This window comes from Streptopelia decaocto (assembly GCF_964273445.1).
Source record: "Streptopelia decaocto genome assembly, chromosome: 25".
In the NCBI taxonomy this organism is placed as follows: Eukaryota; Metazoa; Chordata; class Aves; order Columbiformes; family Columbidae; genus Streptopelia; species Streptopelia decaocto.
Window position 1 is genome coordinate 4,480,614 of NC_138680.1, and position 21,672 is coordinate 4,502,285.

The window sequence follows — 21,672 nt, forward strand, 5'->3', positions numbered from 1 at the left end:
GCCCCCGGCCGGGCTCTTGACCGACAGCCACATTCCTTTGTCCTGGTTTTGTTCGTTAGCAGCGTTTGGCCTGGACACAGAGACAGCTAATGAGGGACTGAGTTTATTGCAGTTTGATTTTTCTGTTAAAACAATACAATAAAATAAATGCACTTGGAAATCTGGTATGTGTTTGTACATAGTAGATTTATGGCTCTGGAGGCTTCCAGGGAGACGCAGCCTTTCATTCCCTTCCTTATTGGAACAGATCATATTGCAGAGTTTAAAGGGCTCTGGAGTTGTGATTTATTTGAAGGGAGAAACTAGGGAAATCCAACTATCTGTTCCCTGGCTCAGATCATCCAGTAACTCCCCGGCCAAGGGGCCGGGGCTGCACCTCCTCCGCGGATTTGGTTTTTCCCCTCCTGTCGCTTACATTATCCCACTCTAAATATATCACAGAGACAGGGCTGACTCCTGACCTGGGCTTCAGCACCTCGCCGCGGCTTCCCCAGCCCTTCCCGGAATCCCACAAATAAATCACCCTCCTGGAGCCCTTTCCAAGCGCCTCTGTGCCGCTCACGGGATGGGACCTCGATCCAGAGCAAAGAGCTGTTCCCCGAGCCCTAAAACTGGCTTCTTCTACAGCGTTTGGCACTTGCAGACGGGAGCTCTCTGGGTTTCGGTGCAAAACCCCTCCTTCCTCTCCCTGCTCCCGGGTACCTCTGGGACTTCGGGAAGGACCCATTTGGGTCCCACCAGCAGCATCCATCCTCCCCGTGCCGTGTCGGATGAAGAACAGAAGGAGCGACTGAGGTTTCCAGCCCAGGGGCACCAATGCTGGTGACCACCCTCCTCCTCCTCCTCGCACCCCAGCTCCATCTCCGCGTCCCCTGCCCGTGTTTTTCGCGGGGTGTTTTCCCTCCCCGCACACAGACGGGCTCTGTTTGCCATTAACTTCCCTCCTCTGCCCTCGGAGCTGATCCGAGTGCTAATTCTCACGCATGTTTCGGGTAAATCCACTTTCTTTTCCCGGGATGAATTGTGGTTTCCAAGCGCCATTAATCATTTCCCTTTAGAGAACGACGTCGGGGGGCTGGAAACATTGCTCCTTTCTTCGCGGGAGGATGACCGGGCACGCTGGCGCCCAGCCACGGCGCTGGCGTCTGCGGGGCCGCGCGGAGCGGAGCCTCGGGGTGAGCTCTGGGACGGCAGCGCCGGCTCCCACGGGGACCGTCCCTCTGAGAATGAGCCCCCCCAGCCCCGAGATTTGGGGCGAGCAAGAGGATGGAGGGGAAAACGCTGCTGAAACACCCCTAGTTTTAACCCGTTTCAGAGAACCGCTTCCCCAAGGGGGTTGCCCCCCGAGCTTGTTTGCCCCGTGAGATGTGGGGACACAAAATCCGCCCGGAGGTGCAGGCGAGTGTGTCCCGATGGCAGCGAGGAGCGGGGTGCAGCGAGCACATGTGGGTGCTTTCCCCTCCCCAGCTCGGGACTGTCAGCGGATGATTAATGGCCAACGCCGTGGAACCGCCTTGATTGCCAAGCGCTGCATTGTTAGCCCTGACATGGAACGAGCCCGGACATACTTTAACACAATTCTGCACCCTAATCTGCAAATAACGTTCGATAGACTTAATTTGTTAAGTATTTCCCCCCGCATGGTCCCCCTCCCCATCTCCTTTCCCTGTCAAAGCCACGTCAGAGCGGGCAGGGGCCTCACAGCCCCAGCAGCACCGCAGCCCCAGCGCCATTCGGCCTCAGGGCGCTTTCCAAACATCTTGTTGAATAGTTATTGGGCATCAAGGGGATGAAATGAGATGGGATGGGATGGGATGGGAATGGGGTGAGATGGGAATGGGGTGGGATGGGAATGGGGATGGAATGGAAATGGGAATGGGAATGGAGATTGGGATGGGGATGGGGATGGGGATGGGGATGGGGATGGAGATGGGGATGGGGATGGGGATGGAGATGGGGATGGAGATGGGGATGAGGATGGAGATTGGGATGGGGATGGGAATGGGACTGACGAGCCAGAGCACCAGCACCGCTCCGGCCACGCACACGGGTAACCTTAAATGCCGAAGCAGGAGACATGGGGACAGAGTTTTTCCAGCCCTATTCACAGCTGTCAGGCAGTGATTAATGGCCAACAGGCTGGAAATTGCCTTTATTGCCAGCCCGGCATTGTTACTTGTGACAGCTAATGAGGTTGGACAGACTTTTACACGGCGCTTTACGCCCGTCCCGCTGGAGCAGCCCCGGGGGGTCGGTGCTCGGGGCGGGGGGACCCTCTGGCTCCCCAGGCCTCACCAAAACCCCCACATCCCAGGGTCGGTACCGTCCCTTCCCCCGTGGGAGTGGGGGCAGCGGGCAGGATGGGACCAGCGCTCAGAGTCCAACCAACTCGTCTCCATTAACTTTGCACTAAAACCCACCAGCTATTTCCATCCGGGCTCCACTGCAGCGGGTGGGGGAGGACGGGGGGGGTGAAACATTTTAAATGCCGGAGAGAAGTGGGTGCAATAAACCATTTGTTCATATAGAAAAGCCCGTGCTGTTAGAAAGCAGAGCGCCGCGGCGCAGACCCCGCCTAGTGGTCCTGGCCCCGGGTCCAGAAGTAATGATTTTTTTGGCTTTTTTTTTTTTTTTCCCCTCTTTTTCAGGATTATTACAAATAATATTTACCTTTGTGCGAGTTCACATCTTGATGCTGTTAAACACGTGGACGCAGCTGGTTTCCCATTCAGGGTAATGATATAGCGCCGATGTTATGAAGCAAAACCTCGCCTGTGAGCCAGCACACCCCACATTTAAAAATCTATTACTTTTCAATATTATATGAATGTATTTTGCTCCAGCTAAGAGCAATTTCCTAGTTTACCCTTATTAAACTGTGAGGGGGCTGAGCAGAGGTTCTTGATTTATGAAACACATACTAGATTCATTAAAACCTTTAAAGATTTAATACATTTTATCAAGGCCTTAAATCTGGGCAAGCGTTTAAAAAAAAAAGCAAGCCTAATACAAGGTCTATTTCATCTCTGGCGCCCTTTCGCGTTTATTTAAGAGCTGTAAAATTTGGATTGACAAATATCACGGATATTTCATTCCTTATTTCCAAACGGCGCTGAATCCTCCTGACAGGTTTGTTATACATAACCCTCGGAGATCTATCAAGTGCAAAGATCAAATTATTCTCCTTTATTGACATTTTATACATCTCTCCCATGTTTTTTAAGTCCCCTTCAACAATTACCGAGGTGGAAGATTTAATATATTTTTGCCTGGTCTGCCACTTTTCCCATTATTGCCCCTCTGTCTGCCCAAACAAGGACTAAAGGGGAACGGGGGGTCCACGGTGACGGGGAGCGGGGCTGGGGGCAGCGGGACAAGGGACTTGGGGACACTGTGACGGTTCCCACGCGCCAGCCGGGGGTCAGAACCGGGGAGAACCTTCTGTGGGTTCTGCAAAGCCTCCACAGGGCCCGGTGTATTCCCCCGCCACGCCGCCTTCCCCATTTCTCAGAGCGGAGACCCCGAAATTTGGGGTGCTCAGCCCCCAGCCCTGCGGGGCGATCGGCACCGGCGCGGGCGGGTCTCGAACCCTCGGAGCCGCTGTTCCCGCGCCTCCACCGCCCCCTGGCGGGCGCTGAGGCGGCGGGAGGCGCGGTCGCGCGGTGATGACGTCAGCGCGGCGCCGGGCGGCGGAGCGGGCCGAGCCGCGGGCATGGCCCAGCTGGGCGCCATCGCCGCGCTGTCCCTCAGCTTCCTCGCCGCCGCCTTCCTCTCGGCCATCCACAAGATCGAGGAGGGGCACATCGGCGTCTACTACCGGTGAGGCGGGGCCCGGGGCTCCCCGGGCGGGCGGGCCGGCCCCGGGCCCTGCGGGGCCGGGCCGCCTCTCACGGCGCTCCGTGTGTCGTTCCTCCGCAGCGGCGGCGCGTTGCTGACCTCCACCAGCGGGCCCGGCTTCCACCTCATGCTGCCCTTCATCACGTCCTACAAGTCAGTGCAGGTGCTGCTGGGCCGGGGGGTCGGGCGGGGTTGGTCCCGGCGGCGGAGCGAGCGGTGCAGGGAAAGGGACCTGGGGACAGCAGGGTGACCGTGAGCCAGCACGGGGCCCTTGTGGCCAGGAAGCCAATGGGACCTGGGGTGGGTTAGAAGGGGGTGGTCAGTAGGTCAGAGAGGTTCTCCTGCCCCTCTGCTCTGCCCTGGGGAGACCACACCTGGAATCTTGTGTCCAGCTGTGGCCCCTCAGTTCCAGCAGGACAGGGAACTGCTGCAGAGAGTCCAGGGGGGTTGTGGAGTCTCCTTCTGTGCAGACATTCCAACCCGCCTGGACACCTTCCTGTGTAACCTCATCTGGGTGTTCCTGCTCCACGGGGGGATTGCACTGGATGAGCTTTCCAGGGCCCTCCAACCCCTGACATTCTATGATTCTGTGGTGGGGCGGCTCTCAGGACTGTCCCGCTGGGGAGGGACCCGGGGAACAGGTCTGGCTCCAGCTTTCGGTGGTTTCCCCGCGGGCTGCAAAGGGCAGATGTGGGCAGAAACCTGCGGCTGCTGTAGGTGCTTATCAGCAAGCAGGCTTTGTGCAAGGAAAAGCCTGTCCTCTAAGCCTCTTTTCTTAAATCTCCCTTCAGACCACGCTGCAGACGGATGAGGTGAAAAATGTTCCTTGTGGTACCAGGTGAGATGTTCAGCCATTACCCCTCACAGGCCTTCATTTTTGCTAGAAACCTTTCAATCCTCTCTCTTTCCTCCACTGTTTGCTCCAGCTGCTTTAAGCCCGTAGGTTTGCTTTCACGGGAGTCTGTCTGAACGGGGTGATGGGTGTCTGTCCGTCTGTCTGACACGTCCTGCTGGGGTGGTTTGTGTGCAGCCATCCCTGGGGGCTGCGCTGACTCCTCCGACCTGGGCCCACGTTTCGTAATCTGATCTTTGGTTGCTGGAGGGGAGAATCCTCCGCTCGGAGCTGCAGATCGCTGGGCCTCCCGCAAACCTCATCCTTAGCTTTTCCTTTTTCTTCCTCTTGTAGTGGAGGAGTGATGATTTATTTCGACAGGATCGAGGTGGTGAATTTCCTCATCCAGAGCGCAGGTGAGTTCTTCCCCCGCGACCCACCCGGAGCTGGTTGTGCCCCTGCGAGCTGAGCTGGCGGGGCTGCGGGTAGCTCCATGTTGCTGTACTTGGAGTGTTCCCCTGATCCGACTAACGAGGCGCGAGAGGGGGAGCAGACAGGGCGGCTGCCAGCAGAACTGCTGCCTCGAGCCGCAGGGAGAGTGACCTGTGCAGCCTTTTGCCCAAATTCTTTCATTTTTAGTGTCCTGTTGGTTACAAGTGTGGTATGACAGCCCTGCAGTTATTAGGTGTCCTGCAGTTGTTTGTTAGATGTCTTTCTGTTTATAACACACACAATATAATATCAGGTAGGGTGCTGTGTAATACTAGCAATAAATAAAATGCAAGCGCTCGGCCCAGCCCGCAACATCCTCTGGCCGTTAACGCCGCTCTCTTCGTTTGCAGTGTACGACATAGTGAAGAACTACACCGCTGACTACGACAAAGCTCTCATCTTCAACAAGATCCACCACGAGCTGAACCAGTTCTGCAGTGTCCACACGCTGCAGGAGGTCTACATCGAGCTGTTCGGTGAGCTGCTCCTTGGTATCTTTTGGTGCTGAGTGCTTCCATAACAAAAAAGCACCGAACCGCAAACCTGCCAGTGGGGCTTCAGGGAAGGAGGGAGTGGGAATTCTGCGGCGTTCTTTGTGCGTTTAGCAAATGGCGCTTGTTGAATCGGTCGCGCGGTTTGCCAGAGATGGAAGAGCCAGTCTTGTGCTCTCTGCTGTTACAAAAAGTGTTGCTGTGACAGGTTTCTGACCCCAAATGGACAGAATTTGTGCTTGAGAGAGCCCAGAGTGTTTGCAAACTGCTGTTCTCTGTTCAAACCGGAATTTCCTGGAAACCCGGCTCTCTGCTGTCTGACAGGCCCCCACACGAGGCACAGAGCGGGGTTTGGGTCCTGGCAGCTCCTGCGCGAGCTCTGCCGATTGAGCCTCCAGATGTCGGCAGCTGCTGACGACAACGGCTGGAAACGGACTCAAAGCCGCTGATTTGCACAGGACGGACTTTGGAAGCCTTTGTGCGAGCGGGATGTTTTCTGGCGCGGGAGCTCCGGCGTCCCAAGCCGCCGGGGGTCGTTCTGTGCCCCCGCAGCTGCGAGCAGGTGCAGGAAACTGATAACGGCTGTTTCCTGAGCTCCTGGCTGAACTGCGCCTTCCAGATGGCGAAACCGGGACCAAAGCAAATAACCAAGGAGTGCGATGTGATCGCTTTCAAGGCCATTACATTTTTATTTTCCCTTTGCACTTCTCAGCAGGCCCCAGCTGGAAACAGTGCTGTCCTTTGAGCTTTGCACCGAGGCAGGGCTTCTTCTGAAATTCCTTAGCTGTGCTGGAGTGACTGTTATCCAGCAAGCCAGACACAGAGGAGCGATGTTTCTGGGTTTCTTTGCAGGCTATTAAAATAACTAATGCAGCCATTTCACATTCCCACCTTTCCATTTGCTTTGTCTCCTGCTGGCACAGATGCAATTCCCAATAAGTCACAATTTAGCGGGACCACGTTACTCTAGGATCTAGTTGGGAAGATGTCAATGGGGTAGTGGGTTAGAGCGCAGATTCTTTATTGTAAAAAAGCTACTTTTGGCTCAGAAAGATTCCAAAGTGCAGGTTATGGGAAACTAGAAAGAATTAGGTTTTTTGTGCCATGTTCGTGCGGTTTGGCCGGTGTTTGTGGCTGGGCGGTGCTGAGGAGGCGGGAAGCGGCCTTGGGGTCGGGATGGCTTTCCTCAGCCCAGCACTTCCACATCAAACTTCATTTGTACTTACTTTCCAGGAATAAGTAATCTGAGCTACTCAGCTAATTCTGCACGTGTTGACAGCAAACTGCCTTGTGGCCTTTCAGTTACCTTCTGCTTTTTTTCCCCAATCAGATCAGATTGATGAAAACCTTAAACTGGCCTTGCAGCAAGACCTGACTACGATGGCCCCTGGATTAATTATACAGGTAATTCTGCTTTGAGATCTCCGAGGTGCAGATCGTAAGGAGGGGTAAAGGCTACAAGGATACGGGAAGCTGTGAAACATTTGTAGAAAATTGCTTTATAATACAGACTTTGTTTAACATGAGGAATGAGAACAGTATCCTTTCCATCCCCTCTTAGCTTTGGTTGGATGTTTTTTGTGTTATTCTGGGTACCGGTTTACCCAGGTCATCATCTCCTGGCACTCAGGAGATCACCCAGTGCTGCTTTTGCTCTGGGAGGCTGGACCCGCTCAGTTTCTGCAGCGTGTGAACACTTTGTGTGGCAGAGCACGCCCCGAGCGTTCGCCCCCCCGTCCTCTGCAGCCTCGGGGGCCTTTTGGCTTTTGATAGTTGGCTGCTCGCCCATGTTTTCTTCGCTCTCTCTTTCCAGGCAGTTCGAGTTACAAAGCCAAACATCCCTGAAACAATCCGGAGGAATTATGAGCTCATGTAAGTGCCTGAGACTTGCACCTTTGTGTTACCAAAAAAGAACCGCTCATCCAGATTAATGTGTTTTCACGGCGCGCGGCGATCGCGGTGGCCTCTGCCAGGCCCCTCGGCCTCGCGCTGCTGAGGCTGCGTCACACCAGCGCGTGTCTGTCGCTGTGACAGCCTGGCAGGTCACCGCCGAGCTAGGAGGTATCTCTCTATTTGGAACACTCGAGCACAGAAGTTATTTGCCCAGGGGTTCCTTCCTCTTGACACTGGTCCTGTTTTAGAGGGGCCTCCCGGAGCGTGTGAGTGAGTGGCAGGTGGACGGATTCCCCCACTAATCCTCTTGTTTGACTGGGATGGAGGAACTGTTGATTCAACAGGCTGAGGACTCGCAAAGCTTTGAAACAACTTTTCTTTAGTAGCACTTGACATCCTGATCCCTTTTCAATGCTCCGGGCCAGCTGCCTTCTCTTGCGCTGGCTCGTTCAGAAATGCTTATGTTCTCTGAGCACTCCGCCAGCAGAGCCTGCACAGGCCAGAATAAAATCCCTCCTGTCCATTTTCCTTCCCTCGCGTTTCACCTGACCCTCTGGTGTCGGGGTGACTTGTGCGGTGTGGTTGTGGCAGGCAGAATCCCAAAACAGCCTGGCACCTGCTGCCAGGAGTACAGCAGGGTGTGTGTCGAGAGACACTTGTTCTTCACTCTAATCTCTCTTCCCTGGCTGGCAGCAGAGTTTTTCATTCATAGACACACTTTAAAAACTTCCTTGTGTATGCACAAAACAGTAAGATAGGAAAGGGCCTTAGCATGTAGAATGCACAGAGATGTTTGTGTGGCTGGAGGGGCTTTTATAGGATTTTAATTTCTTACTTTATTTCAGTAATTTCCTCATTAGCAGTGGCCCAAAAAACGTTCAGACATGCGTGGTCTGTGAGCGCGAGCTGCAGGGACCGAGCGGGCGCTCGTCCTGGAGATGTGGTTGACCACACTGCAGTGAGCTGGCTTGTAACTGCCCCTTCTGCCTCACCAGGGAGAGCGAGAAGACGAAGCTGCTGATCGCAGCGCAGAAGCAGAAGGTGGTGGAGAAGGAAGCGGAGACAGAAAGGAAGAAAGCCCTCATCGGTCTGTACAGCTTCGCTCCAGGGCAGTGACTGGGGGGGTGGGTGACAAAAATCGCAGACAGCAGGGAGGGGTGTACCTGGGTCACTGCTGGGGGTCTCTGCTGCATCTACTGCTGGTCTGAAGCTTGCAGAGAAACTCCAGAGTTGTTCAGGTGGGTCCCAGCTTTGCCCACAACCGTAGACTAGCAGCTTCCAAGGCTGGAAATACTTCCCACAATTTATTTCCACCACAAGGGGGTGGTGAGGACTTCAATGGGCGAAGCTGCTCCTGGCGTTAGGAACACTGCATGGTGACAACGTGGGTGTGTTCTTTTTCATTTTAGAGGCAGAAAAAATTGCACAAGTTGCTGAAATAACGTATGGACAGAAAGTGATGGAAAAGGAGACGGAGAAGCGAATTTCGGAGATTGAAGGTGAGTAGTGAGCTTCCCAATAAGTAAATGTTCTGTGTCAAATTTTATCTGAAGATCCTGAAGCAGTTCACTGTGGAGTTCAGTAGTTCTTGGCACGTGTGTACTGGCTGTGTCCTTCCATCCAGGTTGACACAGGGATGAAGTTCCTGGTCTGAAGTCTTTCCATTTAGCCCATATATGCGGTACCTTACGTACCGCACTGCAGGTCTGAATAAATGTGTCTGAATACTTGGATTCTCCCACCATTTCACAGCCTGTTTTGCAGTGGAGTTTTCAGGGAGCAGATCAGTCAGGATGGTCAAAGGCATTCAGGATACTTGGGTAATGACAAAGCTGGTGTCATCCTAAAAGGTTATTTCTTATAAATGTGTGTCACTGGCTGTCAGGCCTTCAGCTCTGTGCTGTTTCCTTCATCCTTTCTGGTGGCTCTGACTGGGACCACTCTTTTTAGCCAAAAGAGAGGAGGTTTCAGGCCAACCCATGCCATCGCTGACATGATTGAGTGTCGCAGCTCACAGGGCTCCCTGCTGGTACAGGTAAACAAGTGGTTTATCCAGCTGTGCAACTCTCTGGCACGTGTTGCAATCGTGTGTCTCCCTGTCCCAGAGATAATGTTGAGAGACCACATCGAGCCAGCCAGATTAAACTCATCTGAGCCTCAGCGTGGTGGCCTGATACCACGTCATTATCACTGGACAGACAAACAGTCAGAGGAGAAAAAAAGGGTGCAGTAAAGGGGAAGTGTTTCTTTCCTTAAATGTCTCTGCAAGGAGTCGGGAATTTCCGTGTGTGTCAGGATCAGACTTTGCGCAACTGTTGATATTGCAGAGAAACAGCTCTCCAACATCTGTCCAAAGGGCAGAGCTTGCAAAGGTTAAAACCGCCTGCCTCTGCGTGCCAGAAAAACCTCAGGATCGCAGAGAAAATCCCATCTGGGGAATGGGATTCACGTTCATGTGCAGAGCAGCCTGTGCCGTGCTCGGAGCTGTGGGTAAATACCGCGCTGCGGCGGAGCAGTCGCTGCGTTGTGAGCGCGGGGGTTAGCGGCACTGGCTGGAGAAGAAAGAGCGCGCTCAGCCTGCGTGACGGAGTAATGAGAACCTGGTGTTTGTACAAAGCTTTGAGGTCTCTGGCTGCAGCTGCGCTTTACTTATTGAATACTGTTGTCCTGCAGGCCTGTGGATGTGGATTGAGGTCCCGTTTCTGGGTGTCCCATTTCTGGGTGTCCCGTTTTGTTCCCTCTTCCCCTCGTATCCCGTACGGTTTAGATGTGGCACTGGCCGCTTCTAAAACTTCCCAGCTGCAAATGGCTGGAAATAGAAATCTGAATCTGAGAGCATGTGTTTTCTTCCAGATGCTGCATTTCTTGCAAGAGAGAAGGCCAGAGCGGATGCTGAATGCTACACTGCTATGAAAATAGCCGAGGCTAACAAGGTATTGTCATTTCCTTACGCTGGGCCTGGACACAGGGCTCCTGACATCCAGCTGTGCAGAAATACTCAGCGAAAGAGCAGTCTGTGGTTATCGTTTGTTTGTTGGGTCCCATTGTTTAAGTAAAAAAACAAAACAAAGCCACCTCCTCTCAGAGAAGTTGTCGTTGAGACTGCAACAACCAGATCCTTATTAGCGGATTCATTTTCTTCTCCGGGCAGATAAATTTACATCAAGATAAATGTCTGGTCATCTCTGGGGCCGGCTCTGCTGGCTGCTCGTGGGGCTGTGGCTCCCTCTGTAGATAGGATATGGGTCTCGGTGCTGCCCTTTTGCGCTGCTGTGATCGGAAATGTCGATCCGCGCCGAGCTGCCAGCTGGCGAGCAGTCCGAGCAGGGAGATCTCTGCAGAGACAGGCAGGCCTGGAGCAAGCGAGTGCTCAGGTGAAGAGCAAACAGAGCTGATCCAGCACCAAAAGACCCAGCAGGAAGACTCTCTGTCTTGTAAGGGTCAGTGAGAACAGACAGAGGGCTGGGGTGTTTGTGCAGAAGTTTTGTGGCGGTTATTCTGCCCTCTGTTATAATGTCATTATCTTGAACAGATGAGCTCTGCTCTCCGGAACAGACTCGTCCATCTGCCTCTGGGAAAAGCCCGTTGTGTTTTTCTGTGCAGCCGCTTGCACTGTGAGGGCTTTCAGTGAGTGATGTGCTTTCCAGCATCCCCATCTCGGCTGTGTTTGGGCTCCACATTCCCCAGCTGCTTCCATCACTTTCTCATTTTGCCATTTAGTCACCGGGATTTAGAGCGTTCCTTACCCGATGAAAGAGAGCCTTCTTCTGGGCACGCCGGCTCCCTGCCAGGGGCAGGGTGAGCATGCCTGCTGCTGGGGCGGAAAAGCAGATGCCTTGTACGCTCATGAAATTTGCTTTTGCCTGAATCTGAGCTGTTGCTGATCCGTTTTCTTCTTGTGCAGCTGAAGTTAACTCCCGAGTACTTGCAGCTGATGAAATACAAGGCTATCGCGGCGAACAGCAAGATCTATTTTGGCAAAGATATTCCCAACATGTTCATGGACTATGCGGGAAGCCAGACCAAATTTGCAGAGGGACTGGCAGAAGGGATCCGAGAAGAGGATGGGGCAGGAGCCAGCGAGGACACAAAACTACTTCATAACGTCAACTGAAAAGATTTCTATCCGTTTTATATCAAAAGAAACATGAACTGGGAAGTTTGTTTTTGTTTTCCCTCTTTATTGAAAGAGATGGATCTGATTTAATCCTTTCAGTCTTTTGTATGACAATTAGACGCAAAGACTTAGGTATTGATGGGGTGTTTTTCTGGTAATTTCCAGGCAGCCATCTCCAGGTATGTCCCAGATGCACCTCTCCCTGCTCTTGGACATGCAGACCCAGTCATTCCGGAGCGGCAGATGGAGTGTTCTGCAGCCAGCTTACATGGGTGCTTTCTTAATTTTGGGTTGAGGTGGTTCGTAGCAGTTGGAAGTGAAGAAATGTTGCGGTTTGGAGGGAGGGGAATTGCTGCTACTTTTTTTTCTTGCTGGCAATTTCGAGTACTTTATTTCAACCCCCTTTTTAAACAAAGGTGCTGGATTTTGACCCTGGCGTGTCTGCGAAGGCCCGGACCTGGTCCTGCGCGGGGCACGGAGCCTCAGACCGGGTGTCACGCGGGGGGCCCAAACTTCATTTTCTGCATCTTAATGCTGGTTTGGTTTCTGTTGGCTGTATTTGGGGAGGGCAAAGGGGAGTCGGTGTTCCGAGGCTTTTGCCAGCAGTTTGGGTGCAGGCGTGCTGGTGGATAACTGGGCTTGGTTTTTGGCAAAACCAGACTGCAAGCGTGATATTGTCACAGTCGTCATAGTCAGAACAACAAGGGAGAAAAGCATTTTTGTCTCGGGGACCCTGACTTTGCAAAAAGCCTTATTGGTCAGTGTCTGTGTGAATGACCAGCCCGTGGTCGTTACAGGACGTTTTCTGCCTCTGCAAGACCAACTGGATTTCAGTGTTGATAGTGTCTTACTAGAAAGAGGATGTTCAGGTGAACTGAAATGAATGGAACCGAGTCACAGTTGGTTTTGGTTTGGGGTTTTCGATTCTGTTTGGTGTTTTTTTTCTGAATAGACCTTGTGAGAGGACGATTTCCTGGTAGCAAAGGACACGAAACTTCCTACTGAGAAGTCAGAGTCAACAAAAGAACCTCTGGGCTGTCCAAAGATAACTTTTCCTTTTTCGCCCAGAACATAATGTACCTTTCATTTCAGAAAACTGATTAATTCTTCACAGACCAGATGCAGAGAGGTAATAAGGTTTTGTTTGACGCACATGCGAAGCTTGAAGGGGTGTTAGAGACAAAAGTTCAGGCCTAGAGAGAACTTGGTTTTTTCTCTCGCCAATCCATCTGCCACTTGGCAGGAGAGCCTGTTTATTAATTGCTGTTATAATTTGCGGCCAACATGGTAACAGGAGATAAAGGAGTGTAAGTGCTGACTTAGTTGTCAGAGACCAGCCTATTTATTGCATTTACAATCTTGTGCCCCAAACGCTTGCTGCCTACGACCCTTGGTTTCACTCCTCAGTGTTTTAAATGTGCATTAATGTTTTCCATAAGGCGATCACACTAAGATAGAAATCTGATGAATTACAGCTGCTGGTTCCAGTGTTTTTACTTGAGTTTTCTTTTCCCTGTTAGGAAAGTGACTTGAAAATGCAAAATGAAAGATAAGCATCAGTTTCTGCTGGAGAAAAGTCCCATCTCCTACGTCTTTCTATTTGCTGGAAAATAGGAGCTAAGGGAAGTTCCCTCTCCAGACCTATTAGACAACACAGCGGGCAGAAAAATGCATCACTAGGTAGGCTGTAATATTCCCAACTTTTATAAATAGGTCTCTGCAGGAAGATTATGAACAGGGATTAGCAGAAATGTAGGAATGAGGTAACAGAACCTCAGCCTTTGAGGATGATCTCATTGGGGTTGGTCTACGTTCATGTTAGAGATTTCCATTAGTAACTAAACTCTGCTTTTTATGCCAGCATTTTCACTAATGAAAAGACCCAGATAAGCCAAAGTGGTATTATAAAGTATGTTTTTGTATGACTTCATGGTAAGACAATAGTTTGGAAAAAATAGGTCTTAATGCTTTTTTAAATTGAAAACATTACTGCTAAAGTATTCTTGTAATTTAAATTGTAATAAGAGTAAAAAAAGGCAAAAACAAAGTTGAAACCATGCCAGTCTTCACAAGCCCAAATCCATTGATGCATTTGACTTGGCTTTCTTCATTATAACTCCCTTAATTTTCCAGACTAGATCCGTCACTACATGTAAATCTGTATTCCGTCTATCTCTGTGTAGGTTTGTCCTAATTTCTATAACCTGAGATCTTGAGAGGCAGATCTGAGTTTTAAACCCACTCTGTGTAACAAAGGAAACGCGGGTTAGTGGCACCGCTGGTACCCGAGAGCCGCCGGCGGAGCGCGGTGACGCTTCACCAGTGCAGCCCTTGATCTCCTTACCCATTGAACTCGAAGCCTTTTTATTTTGGTATTTGCTATGACAATAAAATGGCCTTCAATTTTAATACCGGTCTTTTTTTGCGTGCATAACGAGGATTTTTCGGGTAGGAGGGTGGGGAGCAGATGAGGGGCAGAGGGTCCAGCCCGGGAACACCACAAGCGTCTTTTTGCCTCGTTTTGCTCGTGAGATTGGTGAAAAAAACCACGGTATTAAGACTTCAGTGCAAACATCAAGGATTTGGTAAAGTTTGCAGAAAATCATTGTCGTGTTTTAGCGAAGGGCCGGAGCCTTCTGCTTGTTTTTGAACAGCTGTGTAAATACCATCGTTGCTCGGAATACGGGGAGGAGAGGGCGAGTTCTGCACATTGAGACAAATATTCCGGTTAATGCGTTGCAGCTGGCGCTGCCCGCCCGGCCGGACACAGAGCAGCCTTGTCCGGCGGCACCTGAGCTTTTATTCTGAAATTATAATTGAAATTTGCACCCTGGGGAGACCGCGCTTCGAGCAGGGGGGAAGAATGCAGTTTTTTGAGGGTGCGCTGTGGGTGTTTTGGTTTTGGGATGTGTTTTCCTGCAGGGCACAAGGTGTGCGGGTCACGAGTTCTGCGGTGTCGGTGTGATGGGCTTTGTCACCGATTTGGGTCAAAACGCGGGAAAAGTGCGAGTGCTGCGCGGGAAGGGCGGCGTGCCCGCACAGGCAGCCCCGGCGCGGCCTCGGCCACGGGGGCCCCGCGGGGCGAACCCCGATCCCCGGGCGGCTCGGACCGGCCCCGCGGGGCCGGTCCGAGCCGCCCGGGGATCGGGGTTCGCCCCGCGGGGCCGGCCCGAGCCGCCCGGGGATCGGGGTTCGCCCCGCTCCCCGCGCTGCCCTCCGCGCCCACCGCCATGGCGGCCGCCGACCTTCCCACCATGGCGCCGGCGCCCCGGGCTCCGCCCCTCCCCTGCCATTGGTGGGTGGAGCGCGGCGGAGCGATGCCATTGGCCGCGGGGCATGGGGGAGAGGCAGCGCGCGCGCGTGCGTGCGTGTGTGGCGGAAGCGGCGGGGCGGGGATGTGGAGAGCGGGCATGGCCGCCGGGGACGGGGTGGCCGCGGCGCTGCGGGCCGTCACCGAGCAGGTGCAGCAGGCGGCAGCGCGGAGGCCGCAGGTGAGGGCGGCGGGGCCGGGGCGCAGAGGGGGCCCGGGGTCGCGGGGCGGGGGGGACGGACGGAGCACTTCACCCGGCCGGGGTAGGCCCGCTCCGCCATGGCGGCAGGTCCGCAGTCACCATGGGAACAGCCCCGTCACCATGGAAACAGCCCCACGGGCCCGCCACGGAGCCGCCTGTCTGTTCCCCCAGCGATGGAGACAGGACCCTGTCACAGTCCTTAGAGACAGGCCTCCCCTGTTAAAGCCGGGGCCGGGACCCCATCCCCGTCGAACCCCCTCGCACGGCAGCCCCGGGCTGGGCGCTGCGGACACGGGGCAGCGTGGAGCCTCCCCCGGTGTCCCCTCAGCCCGGTGCCTCCGCAGGGGCTCCCGGCGGTGCCGCCGCGGCTGGTGGCCGTCAGCAAGACGAAGCCGGCGGAGATGGTGCTGGACGCCTACAGCCACGGGCAGCGCAGCTTCGGCGAGAACTACGTGAGTGGTGCCGCCCCGGCCCCGCGTCCTCCGGGGATGCTGGTCCCAGAGACACCGTTCTCGGGCGCAGACACGTCTGGTGTGGTCGTAACAAGAGATTTCCTTGAATTCTAGGTTCAGGAGCTGCTAGAAAAGGCGTCAGACTCCAGAGTAAGTACAGAGTCCCTTATATATTCTGTCTCCTTGTGTAGCTGTGTCCTGGGAGCTGTTCAGCAGAAGTCCTGGTCTTTGTTATGGAATTGGTGACAGAGGCCGATCCTTGTCTTTTCAGATGAATGGTGGGGTTATTCTTAGCTCTCTGCCCATTCCCCCTCCTCACCTTGCTGGCTCCAGAGGATTCTGTGAACACGTGTGCCTTAGTCATAAAGTATTTATCTGAACAGCGCTTTACCTTTTGTCTTTTCCGCTGTAAGAAACATCAGTCCTCATTTTTAAAAAAATGGTAACACTCAGTTTGGGGAAAATGTCATTTTATGACTGTTCAGTTACAAAAGAGCTTTGCCTTCCCCGTTCACCTTGTCACGTTGTGTTCCTCTGCAGACTGAAGCAGTCTCAGCACACACCACAGGCACGGCCTGCGCTGTGCCTCGCAGGGTGAACACAGGAAGATTGGGGGTCTGGTGTGGTGTTTGTGGGCAAACTGAGACTAAATGCCGTGTGGGGGAAGAGGGAATTGTCGTTCAAACCTGACTGATCCTCTCTGCTTTCAGATTCTGTCGTCTTGTCCGGAGATTAAGTGGCATTTTATTGGCCATCTGCAGAAAAATAATGTCAACAAGTTGATCGGTAAACTCCATTTAATTGTATGTGCAGTGACCCTGGGGGCAATAGTCTTCCAGCGTTAAATAACAACAGCCTCATGTATATTAATTCACCAGTGCCCATCTCTGTGAACGAGCAGAGTTGTAGGTACAAAATGTTCTGTGCCAGAGAATTGTCCCCAGCCTGTGGTTTCTCCCCAGCTGTCCCCAACCTGTTCATGCTGGAAACGGTGGATTCAGTGAAACTGGCAGACAGAGTCAACAGCTCGTGGCAGAAAAAAGGGTCGTCTCAGAGGCTGAAGGTCATGGTGCAAGTGAACACGAGCGGAGAAGACAGTAAGTGGCTTTTTCTGATGGTACGCAGGTTTTCCCTGCTGACTTGACAGAAACAACCTGAACAGGATGGGTTGCTTTGCGCTCTTAAGCATTTCTCTAAGCTGGGGTGAGCGCGGGGAGGTCTCTGGCAGAGCGTGGCACAAATCTCCCTGGTTTTTGGCAGGTAAGCACGGCCTTCCTCCCGCAGACACCGCGGCTGCCGTGGAGCACGTCATCAGCAAATGTCCGAGCCTGGAATTCGTGGGGCTGATGACGATCGGCAGCGTTGGGCATGACCTCAGCAAGGGCCCAAATCCTGACTTCCAGGTAAGATTTTCCGGAAGAAAATGGAAAAATCCTCTGGTGGTGCGTGCAGAGGAGGTTTGGTCAGGCTTGCCCTGTGCACGGCGCGCGCGGGGCTGCACCCGGCGGAGGAGCCGCGTCTGTGTTCCTCCTCTGTCACGCTGGTGTGACAGCTGAGTGTCTTCGGAAGGTGTGTAGACTTTTAAGCAGGTGTGTTGTCAGTAGTGCAGCCTGTAACAGGAAATCCCCAGGTGCTGTTATGGTGCTGCAGAACAAGCTTCGGTGGGAGGTGTGGGGATCTCCTGTTGCGTGTGAAGGAGCCTTCAAGGCAAAGCGGGAATCAGGACCTGTGAGACCCTGCAGCTGAGCCGGCGTGGCTGTCGGGGGTGTGATCCTCTTGTCTTCCCTCCTCCCTTGTAGATGCTGCTGTCCCTGCGGCAGGAGGTGTGTGAAAAGCTGAATCTCCCCTTGGAGAAGGTGGAGCTGAGCATGGGCATGTCCACAGACTTCCAGCATGCGGTGAGTCCGGATTCCCTCTGCCACTGGGAACCAAACGTACCGGCGCCAGCAGAGGGCACCCCGAACTCCAGCCCAGGCGTTGTCCACGTGGGCCTCGTGGGGCTCCCCGTGGAGGCTGATGGTGCTGTTCTGTGACAAACAGCTCTCCTGGGCCAGGGGTGGAGTTCTGGGCACCAAAACGGAGCCGAGCTGGAGCTGCGGGTGGCGAGGGCGTGGGGAACCGTCCTGCCACGTGGCGAGTGGCTCAGCTCCTCTGCTCTGTCTCTCTGCAGATAGAGGTTGGATCCACCAACGTCAGGATCGGAAGCACAATTTTTGGAGAGCGAGATTATTCAAACAAAGCCGCCGGGGGCAAAGCCCCTGCTGAAACTAAAGGCAAAACGGAGACCACGGCAGCGCAGGGGCATTAGGTGCAGAAAACAGTGGCCTCGCCAGAGGACGGCTGATGGGAAAGCTCACTATGCATCCTCACCTCCCTCCGTGTCCGCACCCCACCGGGACGCTGAGGGGAAATTCCTCGTGACAGAACAGAGGCCAGAAATGTCTCATAATTTGTTGTGATTATAGAGCACCCCTAGAAACTGGACATTTTAATAACCAACCAATGGTAAGAAAATTTGTGGTTGAAAGAGACTGTAGTATCTTGGCTCCTTCAGGGTCATTAAGAACAGTGACTTTGGATAACGAAGCTGAACAAACTAGATATTTGTCAGGATGGAGCTGCTAATCAGCAAGAGGTATCTGCAGCAGTGTTGGTGATTGTGTTCTTGCTGAGGACTAAATTCTTCATTAAACAAGTTATAATATTGCCAGAGACCTATAAATGTTTCCCCAAATAAAAGGTTTGCCCAGAGGGGTCACTGGTGAGGGATGCTGACACGGGAGCTGTGACAGGGGTGTGCTGTGACTCCGGAGGGACTCCAGCGTTCGAACAGCGGACGGACAAGCCCGGGAGGATGGAGCAGGAGAGCAGTTGCCAGCAGTTTGGATGCAGGTCACACGCCGGGGAGAGACTTTGGGGCTGGAGTCGGTACTTGTTCTTTTCAGGCTGACACCGCCAACTTTTCCCGTTGGTTCCGTGTCTGCTCAGGTCTTCTGGGATGTTGTCAACCTCCCCTTCCCCTCTTGTGAACTGTTGTCAGGAGTTATTTTCATCCTATGTAGTAGTTCTTGATGCTCTAAGTTCTTTTTGTTCAGATTGGGGCTTTTCCACGGGGTCCTCGTTCCACCACCAGCTTCTGCTGCTTCCCAAGGCGGTCGCTTGCGCGTGTGGTGCCCCCGCCACCCTGTCTCCATCTGTGTGAGGATGAATACAACAATACTCGCCTGTCTCACAGGGCAGCAGCGGGGTTTGCAGCGAGGTTTCCCTTTGGGAAAAGTACTTCAGAAAGTGAGGTGTTGTTATCCCACCCCGTTCTGGGTTCCTGAAAACCCCAGTGTCCCCGGCAGAGCTGCTCTAATATGGCAAGGCCAGCACAGCCCTCGCTTCTGGAGGACACAACGGGACGGCTCGCTGCGGTACCGTTTCCTCAGCCGTGAGCAGAAGCTCCTGCGTCACGGCACGTGCTGTTTGGCCAGCGGCAGCTACGGCAAGTCCCTCGTAACCTGCGTTACAACCACATCTTTGGGCTTTTTTGTGCCGCTGAGAGGAGGAGACACGGGCTGGCGGCAGCAACATCCTTCCCAGGCTTTTCTCTGTGTGCGTCTGGTTCGGTCTCGCTGCTGGTTTTACTCTCTGACTATAAACGCTGAATGTAAATGAAGAGCCAACGCAAAGCCAACCTGTCATAGCTAATGGTGTAGTCGCGATGCGCGGGCCGGGCGCCCTCCCCGGCTGCGCCATGTGCGGCTCCGTAGTCCATTCATAAAAAGTGGTGAATTTTAATACCATCTGTGCCAACTATAAAGCTAATAAAGATGTTATTTTTATGTTCCAGCGTTGTGAATAAGTGCCCTGAGTTGTTGCTGAAGGTGGTTCCTGAACCTGGAGCTGCCGTTGAGTGAGACTTGTGAGGGAGGAGGGTGGTTGGAAAGACGCTGAAATGGAGGTGGCAGAAAGAGTGAAGCTTTCCGAGGTCAGGAGGGTATAAGCCCCGGTTACCCGGTGTGCTGGGCTGTTTCTGGAGGAGCCCTCTGGGCGGCACTGCTCCCCCGCGCCCGCACCGCGGCTCCGCGCCGGTGCACAGGTAGGGAGCAACAACGACTCAGAAATAACTATTTCCCACCTGATGGTTGGAGCGAGTCCCTCTCTCCACCGCCCCAGCGCTCCAGCCCCACACACTGACCGTGGATCCTCATCTGTGGGGATTTCACAGTGTTTGTTTTACGGAGGAGCGGGGCGGACTTACCTGGCGTTACGGCTCACCTGCCCTCTTGCTTTTCCTCTCCCAGGCGTTTTGTGCTTATTTCCTGAGCTGAACCCAGGCGCTCGCCAAGCTGAAGGAAGCGGAAACTGGTGTAACTGGGAGGTGAGTGTGTTTGGGTGGCTGGGGGGCAGCACGAGGCTCGTCCAGGCCCCCCTGCCCAGCAGCTCCGTGTTGGCACAGCGATATTTAACACACGGGAGCGTGTGGTCTCGCAGTTTTCTGGTCTGCCTGCTGAAGCGTTCCGGGCTCTGGTGGTGGCCTCCTGCGTGGCAGAGCCCGGCGTGTCCCGCTGGAGCTGTGGCACCCTCTGCTCTGGGCTGGGGACCCTCTGAGCTGCGGGCTGCGACAGGAGAACAGCACGAGCTGCTGCTCCCTGCTCCGCAGCTGTTTTCTCTCACCCATCCCGCTTCCAACTGGGTTTTCTCTCCTGACCACATTGTCCCCGAGCGCTTTGCCGCGCTCCTGCCGTGCCTGAGCCTCCTGGCAGCGCCCTCCGCGAGCTGCTCCCCCGCCCGGTGCGGGGCCGCGGTGTCGGTGACGCCGGACACCTGTCCGGGGGGCGCGGGGCACCGACCACCCGCTCCTCCGGCACAGGTCACCCGGCAGATGGGAGCTGTTGGTCACTGGAGTGCAGCCAAGGAGCGGGAGATGAAAGGCTCCCCGGCCCCTTAATGAACCGCTCCCCGCTCCGGCACCGCGGCCCCCTGCACCACGAGCTTTATTTACATCTATTAAAAGCACTTGGCGGGTTGATGGAAGCAGCGGGGCTCCGGCTGCCCGCTCAGGGGGCAACGTCACTGTCAATATTTACCTTGGAGGAACGCGTCCGCAGACCACGGCTCGTTCTGTGGCCACGGGGACTCCCCCTCCCTCGTGCCTCGTAGCCCGATGGCGCGGGCGCCGTCATCTCCAGGAGCAAAGGCACAGCCCCGGGTGTCCCAGCAGTCCCCTGAGGTGACACTCGTCTTCACTGGGTGGCAATGTCCCCTGGGTGGGGGCTGGCTGTGCCGGTACACAGAGCAGGGCTTGACATGGAGAAAAGCTCTTCCCGGGGGCTTGGGGAGCATCCGGCGCGGACTCGGCTGCCTCTGAAAGGAATGAAACTGTTGGAGATGCCGGCTGGGGTGATGTGGTGCTGCTCCTCCTGTCCTGGCTCCCGGGAAGACGGGCTGGCTGCCTCCGGCCATCCTCATCTCGGGAAGCGCCGGTACCGGAGCAGCAGCCTCTCCTGCTAGAGGCTCTCACTGAGATCGCTGAGCCCTGCAGGCTCCGATGCCCGTTGGGTGAGAGTCCGGGCACCGTTCAGTCCCCTTCGTGTGCAAAGCTTGATTTATCTTTCATCAGATAACACCCTTTGTGTTCCAAAGCGCCGGGACCTGTGCTCGGCCTCCCCGCCGGATCCGGCGCGGGCTGGGCTGCGGTGCCGGCAGCACATGTGCAGGGAGGCAGCGGGGGCCAAGCCCAGCTCTGCTGCGTGAAAGCATCTGCTCCAGATGTGCGGCACCCGGGGTGCAGCCAGGCCCGGTCCCGGTGCCCGGCATCACGTCTGCCCGGTTTGCGTGAGAGAGCCGCGCGTTTGGGGCCCGTTCCGCGCTGCCGCCGGGGATGCCGCGGGCAGGTGAGACCCCGGGGGCGGCCGGAGCCGCCGGGCCCCGCGCAGAACCCGCTGCTGCCCTTCAAAGTGGGAGATGTGTTTATTTCTGGGATATCGGGTTTCCGGCAGGAAGGCCGGCAACTGCCAAGGTTTTTATTGGATCCCAGTGAAAGGGGTTTAGAGAGTCC

At 54.5% G+C, this 21,672-nt stretch overlaps 2 protein-coding genes across 3 annotated transcripts; both read left to right on the forward strand.

Annotated features, from left to right (window-relative positions):
• The first annotated feature begins 3,685 nt into the window (after positions 1–3,685).
• Positions 3,686–14,071, forward strand: ERLIN2 (ER lipid raft associated 2). Of its 2 annotated transcripts, none has more exons than XM_082072543.1 (11): positions 3,686–3,819; positions 3,919–4,000; positions 4,629–4,675; positions 5,024–5,085; positions 5,512–5,637; positions 6,983–7,056; positions 7,466–7,524; positions 8,541–8,632; positions 8,955–9,044; positions 10,399–10,478; positions 11,450–14,071. In XM_082072543.1, the coding sequence occupies exons 1-11, from the start codon at positions 3,713–3,715 to the stop codon at positions 11,657–11,659; spliced, it is 1,029 nt and encodes a 342-aa protein (XP_081928669.1). In that variant the 5' UTR covers positions 3,686–3,712; the 3' UTR covers positions 11,660–14,071. The 2 variants fall into 2 exon arrangements, with proteins under 2 accessions (XP_081928669.1, XP_081928670.1); XM_082072544.1 differs by having other exon boundaries at positions 3,919–3,990.
• A 942-nt stretch (positions 14,072–15,013) lies between these two features.
• PLPBP (pyridoxal phosphate binding protein) lies at positions 15,014–19,460 on the forward strand. The gene is made up of 8 exons (XM_082072510.1): positions 15,014–15,153; positions 15,519–15,626; positions 15,741–15,776; positions 16,337–16,412; positions 16,589–16,723; positions 16,887–17,029; positions 17,426–17,524; positions 17,797–19,460. Exons 1-8 carry the CDS (start codon positions 15,058–15,060, stop codon positions 17,932–17,934), a joined length of 831 nt encoding a protein of 276 aa, XP_081928636.1. The 5' UTR covers positions 15,014–15,057; the 3' UTR covers positions 17,935–19,460.
• Positions 19,461–21,672: the final 2,212 nt, after the last annotated feature.